The sequence below is a fragment of the Leptodactylus fuscus genome, chromosome 3 (assembly GCF_031893055.1).
Source record: "Leptodactylus fuscus isolate aLepFus1 chromosome 3, aLepFus1.hap2, whole genome shotgun sequence".
Classification (NCBI taxonomy): domain Eukaryota; kingdom Metazoa; phylum Chordata; class Amphibia; order Anura; family Leptodactylidae; genus Leptodactylus; species Leptodactylus fuscus.
This window is the reverse complement of record NC_134267.1, coordinates 241797081-241810081: the sequence shown is the minus strand read 5'-3', so window position 1 is coordinate 241810081 and position 13001 is coordinate 241797081. Positions and strand designations below refer to the sequence as shown.

General features: G+C 41.6%; 1 protein-coding gene across 1 annotated transcript; it reads right to left on the bottom strand.

The window, feature by feature from the left end:
• Window positions 1-2244: 2244 nt before the first annotated feature.
• Window positions 2245-12581, bottom strand: LOC142198675 (vomeronasal type-2 receptor 26-like). Its single transcript, XM_075269704.1, has 7 exons — window positions 12454-12581; window positions 10947-11238; window positions 9183-10001; window positions 8325-8540; window positions 6374-6497; window positions 4590-5482; window positions 2245-2313 (listed from the first exon to the last, which is right to left on the bottom strand). The coding sequence occupies exons 1-7, from the start codon at window positions 12579-12581 to the stop codon at window positions 2245-2247; spliced, it is 2541 nt and encodes an 846-aa protein (XP_075125805.1).
• Window positions 12582-13001: the final 420 nt, after the last annotated feature.

Genomic DNA, 13001 nt, shown 5'->3' with positions numbered 1-13001 from the left:
GTCAGTCTGGCGCAGTTTCTATATTTTCACATGCGTGTTTTACATTTTTTCATGGATTAAATAAAGAAGAGTTTTACCTTTCCTAACGGGGCTACGCTGGTTCTATTTCTCGAACGATCTGCATACTTACAGCTCCAAGCCAAAGGAGTCAGTTCCGTGTGATACCCGGCATTTCAAGGAAAGTTAAGTGGAATGGTCATCATTTTGATCTGAATTTGGTTATTGCTGCTGGTGGCTGAATACTTTTTCCCTGTTCCCTACCCCAAAGTGATTAATATAATATATATACAGTGATACAATGTAACATAAGGTATATAATATATACAGTGATACAATGTAACATAAGGTATATAATATATACAGTGATACAATGTAACATAAGGTATATAATATATACAGTGATACAATGTAACATAAGGTATATAATATATACAGTGATACAATGTAACATAAGGTATATAATATATACAGTGATACAATGTAACATAAGGTATATAATATATACAGTGATACAATGTAACATAAGGTATATAATATATACAGTGATACAATGTAACATAAGGTATATAATATATACAGTGATACAATGTAACATAAGGTATATAATATATACAGTGATACAATGTAACATAAGGTATATAATATATACAGTGATACAATGTAATAGGAAGGGACCAAATCCCGAACCCGTCCGTTATAAATGTACTTATAGGACTTGTTGGGGTGGCGGCTCTCACCTCATTGGTCTCTTCTACCTTGTCTTATTGTTACATTGTATCTATCTGTATGTTATTGTGGGGTGTACGGGTTACATGTTTGGGGTGATGTATACGGTTAGACCTATATTGGGTTCAGTATGGGGCGGCTTCTTTGGTAATATATGGATGTAATATAGGGATGTGATATAGATGGGTAATATATAGTCTCTGAAGATTTGATGTATCTGTAATATAATAATGATAATTCATATCTTTTACTATTCTGTAGATTGTGAGCCCCCTATAGGGATATATATATCGGGATCACAATGTAAGTTTATTTCCCTATCAGTATGTCTTTGTAGACTGGGAGGAAATCCACACAAACACGGGGAGAACATACAAACTCCTTGCAGATGTTGTTCCTGGCGGGATTTGAATCCAGGACTCCAGCGCTGCAAGGTTGCACTGCTAACCACTGAGCCACTATGTTGCCCCTCTATTCTGTGTTTTGTTTTGTGTGATACAATGTAACCAGTTCTAGACTGGGCCACTTTTTTTTCTTTCGTAACCAAACACCTCTTTGGGTTATCAGACCGTCTTAGCTTCTTTGGTTCCTTCCCAACTCCAATCTGGTAATCCGTATACAACCCCGGATCAACTTATCATCGTTCTCGTTCCCTAAATGATATATATCAAAGACAAAACCTGGCAGCGCTCCACTGGTCCAATAACATCTAAGTGTCTTTACTCCAAGTGGCGACATTTCAATACCAATTGGAACCTTTCTCCAGCGCCAGATGAGACGGAAACATCTCCACTTGGGATAAAGACACTTAGATTTTTGGGACCTAGTGAGTGCTGCCATTTTCTTACTATTGCAGTGGCCGCCTTCCTTGGATGTCATTGATGTCCCTTGAAGCTGATACTGTATATTAGCTATAGTTACTGAGGCGTCTGACCCCAGAGTATAGTAAGGACTGTCAGGAACAATTTGGAATATTTGGGTCGAAACCGCTAAGAACGAATCGGTTCATCCATCTCTATAGACAACCATTCACCAGGAACTAGTGCAATAGAAGCCCCAGAGACAGACAACCTGATCCATGGAGGACAAAGGGAGGTCCTTATACAGAAGAAACACAATTATTTTCTTACAGATCACTTACGGTGATGGGGCAACGTTTAGTAGCGCAGTGGCGATTTGTTTTGGATGAACTAAAATGGCCGCTGCAACATACATTGCGGTAACATTTTAATAATCTGGGGTCTCTTCATATCCCAGAATGTAATAGATGGAGATCCAAGAGAGGTGTTAAAAAAAAAAAATTATACTTACCTTCCCTCACTTCTATTGGACATCCTCGCAGTATCTGGAGATCTCCTTGTAGCGTCATGTGTCCAAAGTCACCACTGATTGGGCCAAAATGGTCACATGGGTACACTGTGCTTTATGACATCATGACGTTCAGTGTGCCCAAATGACCACTAAGACGTAATCACAGGCCTCAGCAGTGACCCCAGGTGCATGAAGTCCCCAAGGAGATCAAGAGACCATCAGATACCGTGAGGAGACCTCACCTCCCCTCGGCCTCCTCTTACTGTACTCTGGGATCTGAAAAGACCAAAGAATATAATAATGTCACTTCCAATTCTAGTCTAACTTGTTCAACCCAAAACAAAATGAATCTTAAACCTGAGCCATCCAATCCCGAAACAAAGCGAATCTTAAACCCGAGCCACCAATCCCGAAACAAAGCGAATCTTAAACCTGAGCCACCCAATTCCGAAACAAAGTGAATTTTAAACCCGAGCCACCCAATCCCGAAACAAAGCGAATCTTAAACCCGAGCCACCCAATCCCGAAACAAAGTAAATCTTAAACCTGAGCCACCCAATCCCGAAACAAAGTGAATCTTAAACCTGAGCCACCCAATCCCGAAACAAAGTGAATTTTAAACCCGAGCCACCCAATCCCGAAACAAAGCGAATCTTAAACCCGAGCCACCCAATCCCGAAACAAAGCGAATCTTAAACCTGAGCCACCCAATTCCGAAACAAAGTGAATTTTAAACCCGAGCCACCCAATCCCGAAACAAAGCGAATCTTAAACCCGAGCCACCCAATCCCGAAACAAAGTAAATCTTAAACCTGAGCCACCCAATCCCGAAACAAAGTGAATCTTAAACCTGAGCCACCCAATCCCGAAACAAAGTGAATCTTAAACTCGAGCCACCCAATCCCGAAACAAAGTAAATCTTAAACCTGAGCCACCCAATCCCGAAACAAAGTGAATCTTAAACTCGAGCCACCCAATCCCGAAACAATGTCAATCTTAAACTCGAGCCACCCAATCCCGAAACAATGTCAATCTTAAACCCGAACCACCCAATCTCAAAACAAAGTAAATCTTAAACCTGAGCCACCCAATCCTGAAACAAAGTGAATCTTAAACCCAAGCCACCCAATCCCGAAACAAAGTAAATCTTAAACCCAAGCCACCCAATCCCGAAACAAAGTAAATCTTAAACCTGAGCCACCCAATCCCGAAACAAAGTCAATCTTAAACCTGAGCCACCCAATCCTGAAACAAAGTAAATCTTAAACCCGAGCCACCCAATCCTGAAACAAAGTCAATCTTAAACCCGAGCCACCCAATCCCGAAACAAAGTAAATCTTAAACCTGAGCCACCCAATCCCGAAACAAAGTAAATCTTAAACCTGAGCCACCCAATCCCGAAAAACAAAGTGAATCTTAAACTCGAGCCACCCAATCCCAAAACAAAGTAAATCTTAAATTCGAGCCTCCCAATCCCAAAACAAAGTAAATCTTAGGGGGTTCGCCCATCTCTAGTTGTGTATAAACCAGGATCATCTACAGCCCTTAGAATCAGGAATATATAAGACTCCATCAGACTTCGCTTCAGATGAATCCTTCGGGTACAATACTATGGCTTGACTGCAAAATATATTTCCCCAAATTTGAGGACAGAGGTTTAATTTCTTACACAATTGTCTAGGGGAAGGGTCCAGGGTAGTTTGGTGAAACTTGGGCAGGTAAAAGATCTCAGAAATGTTGGTATATTTATGTAAAAACCCCAATTAATTTTTAATTTGTAACTTTTTAATGAGATTTCCTTGTAGCCCTTTCTTTCTAATATGACTTGGTGACATCTCCTATAGGTTCTTCATACTATAGAGGTGTCTCAGTCACCTACACATCATCTTATTTCTATGGTGTGTTCCATTCGCCCCTTCTATGGGGGTTGCTTACTTTACCCTTATTCTGATCTTCCCGGCTCTTCTTCTATTCTCCTTGGCTTTCTCCTCTTTTTCTAGACATTGTTTCTTTCCTTGTTCCTCAGACTCTTTATTCTGCTCCTCTGAGGCTCTGACCCCGTTTATATTTGTTGTCTCACTATCTACAGGGGATATTATCGATGCTTTTATGGTTTCCGCATTACTTTGTGCAGGTCTCTTTTCCCGTATTTTCGCCCTGTATAGATGGACTAGAATATTCTAGTGATAATAACCACATAGACACAGATACTCTTTCTTATATTCGGTTCTTTCCTCTTGATGTTTTTCACACTGATAATACTGAATATTGTTCTCTACTCCTAGTCGTGTACACTTGGTGATTCCTCTAAATCTTACTCCATACTCCTGTCAGGGCTCTGACCTTCTATTTCCAGAATGGAGCTACTGAAGCCTCCGATGGTCAGAACTCTCCACATGCAAAGCAAAGAAAATTACCATTAATTAATCTTACAATCAACCAGTTTGTCAATTCTTTATTTGGTGAGATGTTGTGTTGTTTTGGCTTCATGGGATGTTTGGAGTCCTTAAACAGATTGGAAACTTGGTCAAGCGAGGTTACTTGTTTCTCACCTGTAGTAATTGTGTTCTGGAGTTCAGTTCTGGCCTCCATAGGATAATGAAGCATTTTGGGAAGAATATACACCCTAAAAGTCCCGCACTTGAGGACAATATGGCGAATATCTCCACGGCCACCATGTACTTCCCTCTGGTGCTCAGATACGCCGGGATCATGGCAATCCAGACACTACAGAACACCAGCATGCTGAAGGTGATGTACTTGGCCTCATTGAAACTGTCCGGTAATGTCCGAGCTAAAAAAGCTGTAATAAAACTAACAGAAGCCAAAACCCCCATATAGCCCAGGACAGAGTAGAAGGCCATCACAGAACCTTCATTACACTGCACAATAATCTTCTCCTGATAGGACCATGTGTCCAGCTCTGGGAAGGGGGGCGCTAGACTCAACCAACCCACACAGATTATTACTTGGATGGATGAGCAGAACATCACCAAAGAATTAGACCACTTGCTTCCAATCCAGCGTTTCCAGGAACTTCCTGGCTTGGTGGCTTTGAAAGCAATGCAAACCAAGATGGTTTTGGCCAAGAGACAAGAAACAGCCACTGAGAAGAGGATTCCAAACGAGACCTGACGTAGCATGCAAGTGAGGTTCACTGGATGTCCAAGGAACAAGAAGACACAGAGGAAGCTCAGCATGATGGAGACCAGGAGGAGGAAGCTGAGGTTCCTGTTATTGGCCTTCACGATGGCCGTGTCTTGGTACAATATAAAAGTAATAAGAATCATGAAGGTAAGGAAAGAAAAGACAGAAGAAACCAGAGAAATAACCAGGACTAGTGTGTCATCTGTGTAGGAGAGAAACTCCAGCTGCTTTGGGACACAACGATCCTTCTTCTCACTGGGCCAATCCAGGTCTGGACATTTCATGCAGGTTTCACTGTCTGGTAAATATAAAGATTTGTGAGATATCTCATGAAGGTCAATTGTCAACACAATATATTATTTTTCTGCCAAAAATTAGTCTTTACTGGAATGGGATTGGGAAGATTTTGTTAGAAATAAATGATCAAGAAGATAAACTTAGCTTCATTGGCTTTCCCATTATGGTGAAGCAAGGAACTTCATGATGAGTTTTGTTAGTTGGGGGATGGAGATTGCTTGGGATGTCTCTCTACTCTAGGACCTCCAGATGGAGATTATTTGGAAAGTCTTTTTCCTGTAGGACCTTCAGGAGGAGATTTATTGGGATGTCTCTCTACTCTAGGACCTCCAGATGGAGATTTCTTCGGATATTTTTTTATGGTAGGACCTCCAGATGGAGATTCTTTGAGATGTCTCTCTACTGTAGGACCTCCAGATGGAGATTCTTTGAGTTGTCTCTCTACTGTAGGACCTCCAGATGGAGATTCTTTGAGATGTCTCTCAACTTTAGGACCTCCAGATGGAGATTCTTTGAGATGTCTCTCTACTGTAGGACCTCCAGATGGAGATTGGTTGGGATGTCTTTTTTACTGTAGGATCTCCAGATGGAGATTCCTTGGAAAGTCTCTTTACTGTAGGACCTTCAGAGGGAAATTTCTTGTGACATATCTTTACTGTAGGATCTCCAGATGGAGATTCCTTGGAAAGTCTTTTTACTGTAGGACCTCAAGATGGAGATTCCTTGGAAAGTCTTTTTATTGTAGGACCTCCAGATGGAGATTGCTTTAGCTGGACACTTTACTGCAGGTGAATAGTTTAAAAAAAATATCCACTCATGATGCATAAATAATAACACTAATATTTTAGGATTAAAACCTGACGCAGATGAGATAGTTCTAGAATTTTTGTACCGGTATAGTTGGAGATTTCTCCCGGGGAGCAGGTGACACAATCATAGCAGCAGGAATAGATCCTGGACTTGGAGACTTTCCGGGTTCCTGGTGAACAGTTGTCTGAACACTGAGATGTGGGGATCTAGGAAATAGACAACACTGGGAATTTACCATTGCGGCTGCTCCTGGATGATGCATTTGGTGCGTCTTAGTCATGATATTAAATATCGGCTGTGTGACTCCTGGGCATTGTAAAACCCTTGAATGTCTATGCGTCTATTCACATGACTATCTTTATGGCCATCAACACTAACAAAAGAAGAGCGTGGTTTTTTGGACAGTTGTGAAAAGCAGTCTGTCAAAAACTTACATATGAAAAAGCCCATAGAGATTCATGGGCGGCCATTCTAAACATCCATCATACTGCCATTTCTTACCGTCATGTGAATAAAGCCAAAAGGGGTTCTACCATTAAAAACCTTTTTTTTCTCGTTGACACAACGGAATAGCCTTAAGAAAGGCTATTCTTCTCCTACCTTTAGATGTCTTCTCTGCCCCGCCGTTCGGTTAAAATCCCATTTTCACTGGCATGCAAATTAGTTCTCTCACAGCACTGGGGGCGGGCCCAATGCTGCGAGAGAAATCTCCAGTGCTGCCTCCATCTTCTTCTAGGTCTCTGGCCTATGGCGAAGCCAACTGCGCATGCAAGCGGCCATTTTCTTGTGGGCATGCGCAGTCGGCTTTGCCCTAGAAGTTTGAAGCCAACCCCCGGAAGAAGATGGAGGCGGCGCTGGAGAGTTCTCTCATAGCATTGGGGACACCCCCAGTGCTGTTTGAGCGCTGGGGTCCGCCCCCAGTGCTGCAAGAGAACTCATTTGCATACTGGCGAAAAACGGGATTTTAACTGAATGGCGAGGTGGAGAAGACATGGAAAGGTAGGAGAAGAATAGCCTTTCTTTCGAGAAAAAAATGGTTTTTAATGGTAGAATCCCTTTAAAGGTCTTCATGCTTGCCCCAGTTGTCTCCATTCATGGTTTACCTTCTCTTCCACCATATAACATGAACCATCTTAGAGAATTTAGATAATTTTCTGCATTGTATAAGTGGTGTATGGTGGGTAAGGATGGGTGAACCTCTGAAGATTCGTTCCAACTGGTATTCAGACTTGTTCGAACCAGACTTGAAATTATTATACTGAAGGTTTCTTCATATCTAAGAGTACAATAGGAGTAGGCCCAAAAATATACAAAAAGTTTTTAAACAACTATATTTACCTTTTTGGCACTTTGTGGAATCTGTTTCTTCCTCCTGTGACCTTGTGATGTCTCAGAAGAGTGCCAGACCCGGCATGTGTGACTCTTCTCTTACATCACACGTCCAAGGTCAACCATGAGGCATGTAAGTGGTTCTCAAGGGTAACATGGGCATGCTGAGTGTCATGGCACAGAGGTAGAAGACAGAGACCCAAAAAAGGTGTGGGAAAATGAGTATAAATCTTTTTTACTTTTGTCACCTCCCTTGGGCCTCCATCTTTTATGGAGATCCCAGAGAACAATAATTTATCACAAATCATTTTGGGTTGAGTGATCTTTTTAGGTGGGATCGAGATCGGGTTCAAATGAAAAATGATCGGAAATCGGATTTTAAAATCGATCCTGAAAAGTCAAGAGCGGCTCAACCCTAATCACAAATTGTTTGGTTTCAGTAAAAATTTTGGAATATTTGGAATGAATCCGACTCATTGCGAGCTGGTTTGCCAGAACACTAATAGTGGGTTTGAACTTGATCTATGAATGAGTAAAAAAATTAATGGAAATTTTTCCTAGTTGACCTGATGGATGAAATCCTGTACAATTCCCTACATCACGTCACTTAACAATCATTACCACAATTCCAGGGTCAGGGATGTTTTTGGATTTTGTTTTTACCCCAAACCATGTACCAGTTTACCATTTGTTACCCATCTCACCTTGTTGACGCTGTTCTTCCAAAAGATCTTCTCCTTTCTCACATTAAATGTTGGATGAGTTTGTGATGTTCTTGTAGAACCAACATGTTTTATTAGAAGTGTTCCATTCTGTAACCCGAGCCAATTCACAATGGAAAATTGGTTGACAAAATCTCCATTTTCATAGAAGAGACGATTTCCTGCCTCATCTCTCCGGTTTCCCAAATACCAGGGAATCTGTAAGAATGGAAGTGAGTCTGGTTATTCCCAGGAAAACATTCACATAAAGGGTCACTGACAACCCAGATGATGAAATCTCCTAAGACCAATTGTGAAATCAATGGACAATGAAGAAGCTGTTGGGTTGTCCATGTCTATACAGACCTGGCCTACATTACCAGTCCTCAACTTTAGTTACTCCAATTTATTGGCGAAACCCTTAAAAACGGAACAATTTGAAATATTTAGGTCGAATAATTTCAAATGATCCCCCTTGCTGGTGTCTGTGATATTCTCAGATCCATGGGCGTGATTTCAATGAATCACCGACCAAAAGAGGACACGTCTCTGGAGCAATGAGGGCCTTGTCGTTTACCCCTTCTGAGCAATGCCAACACCATTGTTACTCTAAATAACTCATTTAACTAAAATTGTGATATTTTGACAATGGAAGCAACGATTCACACTGCTTGATTCCTGTGACCCCAATCTATCTATCTTCAGGGTTGGGTTGATATGATGGGTTCTAGTGACAGACTCCCTTTAAGACCAGATGGATTTTATTATATCCTGATATGTAAAAGTAGAGCGTTCCAAGTGGGTGGACTTTGTTTTTCCATGACTATATATGCTTTGAGACTTGTCCCTCACAGATCTTACCCGGTGCTTGTTTCTATGAAAAAGACTGATTTTCTTAGTAGACCATCGGTCTGTAGACATGTGAAGATCATGTAGAGCCCGGGCCAATATATACACAGCTTTATACACTTGGTGATAGAGGCCATTACCTTGAAAACTATAAAAATCTGTGACCCGTTCTCTGCCAGTACAGTTATGAAGAGTTACATTATATAAAATTTGATGGTGTTTATTCATTCGAGGATATCTGGATAAACAGTGCAGGTTCACCAACCATATATGAGCCAGTAACTTATCTTCTGGATGACTTATGGTCTGGAAACTTTCATAGAAGCTTCTCATGTCTGGTATCAGCAGAGGAGAAGGTTCAAGAGCCAAACTACCATGAAATGCTTCTCGGTGATGTTCCATAACAAATGTATTTAGAGCAAAAGCAGGCCCGAAGACCAGAGTCTTATCCCGGAGAACATCTCGTACTTCACGTAACCAATCTGCAAGGAGTGGAGTATATGTCCCACACAGGATTATAACCTGGGCTGATGACGTCCTAATCGTCTTCATGGTTCTCCTATCAAAGTCTAAGATGTTGCTTTTCTGATATTTCACTTTAATGGTGTAGGCCACACAGAGTCCATCTATGGTCAGATATTGCGTCAACATCTGAATCTCCTCATTACCGCTGTCATCCTCTGAGGATATAATCCCAACCCACGTCCATCTAAAGAACTTGATCATCTTAGATAGCACCAAATAACTGATCCTGGCACTTTGACTAGTCCGGTAAAAAGTTGGGTAGAAGTTTCGGTTATTTAGACTTGAACTTGTTGCTCCGTAGCTGATCTACAAATACCAATGATATAAAATAATATGTAATCACATGAGCACTATGTCCCCAAATAGTATTTCTGGTTTGGACCAAACCAGGTTGTCTCAACCAAAACTTGCAAAGCCAAGATAGATCTCCCATCACTATCAAGGGAGAAAGGACATACCATGTACAGAAAGCAATAGCTAAATCTTTAGGGACCAGGAAGAGCTTGGCACTTGGAACAATGTCCATAAACGTCTGAGGCCAGAGTGAACTAAGGGTCATTATTGTAGAAGACAATATCAATTCTGAGTCAGTAACAGAAAGGTCTGAAGACATAAAGGCCATGAATGACATGAATACAATAGGCGTATATTCAAGAAAGTGTTATCTACGGACCCTTATGGAGATAAGATTCAGCAGACCCACAAGAGGTTGGCAACAGGTTGTCTAAAGGTGTGTTTTTTTTTTATTAAACAGTGGAGGTAGGTAAAATGCCCACCTAGATAGATCTTCCAATTGTTTTTATGTGGTTCTATATATGTAGAGCATCCAAGCAAGGTCACGTCACATGCACGTGGCCACTATGATGTGACATCAACATGGATGAAAATTCTAATTGGTGAGCTTGGTTTTTTAAGACCGAGGACATGAGGAGCCACCGACCTGTGTAACGTTCACCTTCTGATATATGATCTTTGTTCTCTTGTGTAACTTTTCTTGAATTGAGTTGGACATGAGCCTTGAAAGTGCCAGTCAAAATTAGGGTTGAGCGATCGGAATCGAGAAAGATCAGATCCCGATCGGCGATCAAGCAAATTTCACAATCGCGATCGGCCGGAAAATGATCGGAAATCGGATTTTAAAATTGATCCTGAAATCTCAAGATCGGCTCAACCCTAGTCAAAATGCAAGTGAGGAACTAACGCTGGTATTGTGGTTCTCCATTGAGACTGAGGTTTTGAGGTTCCACCTACCTGGGAGTATCGGTATATTGCCAGTATCTGGGCCATGGACACTGTCGTCGGTGATCCCTGATCTCCTATAAAACCAGCTACGTTCCTCTGCCCGGTACAGGAATAATTGGGGACGGTCACTCCAGGTCCTGATAATATCTGGAGGACACTTTTCACAGCTTTCTTACTATCAGAGCAGGAGTCATATATGTGATATCCCAGGGAGATATTGGGTAAGATTGTCTGATCTTGGTTAATTTCCTCAATGGCAAAACGGAAAGTGAGAAGATCCTTGTAATACTGAGGAACCGGCCTGTGGAGATGACACAAAATGTTATATGTGATAGTGTGAGAAAGAGAAGGTTGGTCCGACACAAAACATAAATATTATACTTTTCCTAGGGAAGATACACATATAGACTTTGGACCAGATGGGTCTAAGCAATGAAACATAATCCACCCAAATCCACATCTCATCGAGCCAACAGAGCAATTTCCAAAGATAAGTGTCACTGGTTTTTCTGATCTTTATCAGGACAGGCTTTAAACATAGGGCAAATAGTTCATCTACACCAGAATCTATGGTTGTGAGGTCCTGGTATGGCCACTATGGTAGTAGGACATTCCCGCATTTTAGCCGGAACCTGAAGGCAACTCCATGGGAACGCTGTTAGATGACAATTACTTTGTGTTGTAACTATGGTCATTGAGGGGCAGGGGACATTATGTGAGGGCTACTCGAGGGGACAATAAATTATGTTTTGGTGGTACAACATGAGAAACCTTTAAACGTGGTCCCAACAAAGTGTATAGTTAAGAAACCAAGCAAAGGTACTAAAAAGTTTTTTGCTAAGAGTTTTTGGCATTGACATAGATGGTATAATCATCGACCACGTGATGTTGTAAGAGTAACTAAATGTCAATGTATAATTATTAGGGTTGAGCGTTCGGGATTGGAAAAGATCGGATTCCGATCGGCAATCGAGTAAATTTCACGATTGCGATTGGAATTCCGATCCCGATCTTTTCCAGCAGGATCGAGTTTGGAGGTTATCTCAAGATCGGCTCAACCCTAAAAGTGACTTTTCCCATAGAGAAGCATTGACTAGGGTTAAGCAATCGTTATCAGAAAAGACTGGATTCTGATCAGCGATCGAGCAAATTTCACGATCGGGATTGGCTGGAAAATGATCGGAAATCTCAAGATCGGCTCAACCCTAATAATTATACCATTTGTCAGACAAGAATGACTGTGATTGTAAAGGGATGTTCTCATGGCTGGTTGTTCTGATCATAATTGAATGGAAGAAATTTGGAACAACCAAGACTCTTCCTAGACCTGGCCACCCCCACCAAACTTAAGGAGGACCTTGGCAAAAGAGGTGACCAAGAACCCAGTGGTCACTCTGGCCGAGCTTCAAAGATCCTGGTAAAAATTTCTGGAAGGTCAATCATCACTACGGTCCTCCACCAACCAGGGCTTCATGGCAGAGTGGGCAGGAACAAACCTCTCCCCAGTAAAAGATACGTGAAAATCACCGGAGTTTGCAAAATATTAACAAGAATAAAACAAGACCTAGAAGACTCTGTGAGAAGAACAGGATTCTCTGGTCTGATGACACCAAGATTGAACTTTCTGGCCTCAATTCTACACATTACGTCATTATGTCTGGAGCAGACCAGATAGTGCTCATCACTAGAGATGAGCGAACACTAAAATGTTCGAGGCTCGAAATCTGATTCGAACAGCCTCTCACTGTTCGTGTGTTCGAACGGGTTTCGAACCCCATTATAGTCTATGGGGAACATATACTCGTTAAGGGGGAAACCCAAATCCGTCTCAGGAGGGTCACCAAGTCCACTATGACACCCCAGGAAATGATGCCAACACCTCTGGAATGACACTGGGACAGCAGGGGAAGCATGTCTGGGGGCATCTAACACACCAAAGACCCTCTATTACCCCAACATCACAGCCTAACAACTACACACTATACACACTCACTACAACCTCTATCAAAGTGGGAAAATACCTGGAAACCTTCTTTACTCCCCAAATGGATGGACACAAACCCC

What these genes read in the sequence shown, in the direction of transcription:
- LOC142198675 (XM_075269704.1), bottom strand. Translation starts at nt 12,581, where the DNA reads ATGTGTAGAATTGAGGCCAGAAAGTTCAATCTTGGTGTCATCAGACCA. An exon ending in CAATATACCGATACTCCCAG is followed by an intron (nt 10,002 to 10,946) that starts GTAGGTGGAACC and finishes TGGTATTTGTAG; the next exon opens with ATCAGCTACGGAGCAACAAG. An exon ending in GGAAGAACAGCGTCAACAAG is followed by an intron (nt 6,498 to 8,324) that starts GTGAGATGGGTA and finishes TCTATTTCCTAG; the next exon opens with ATCCCCACATCTCAGTGTTC.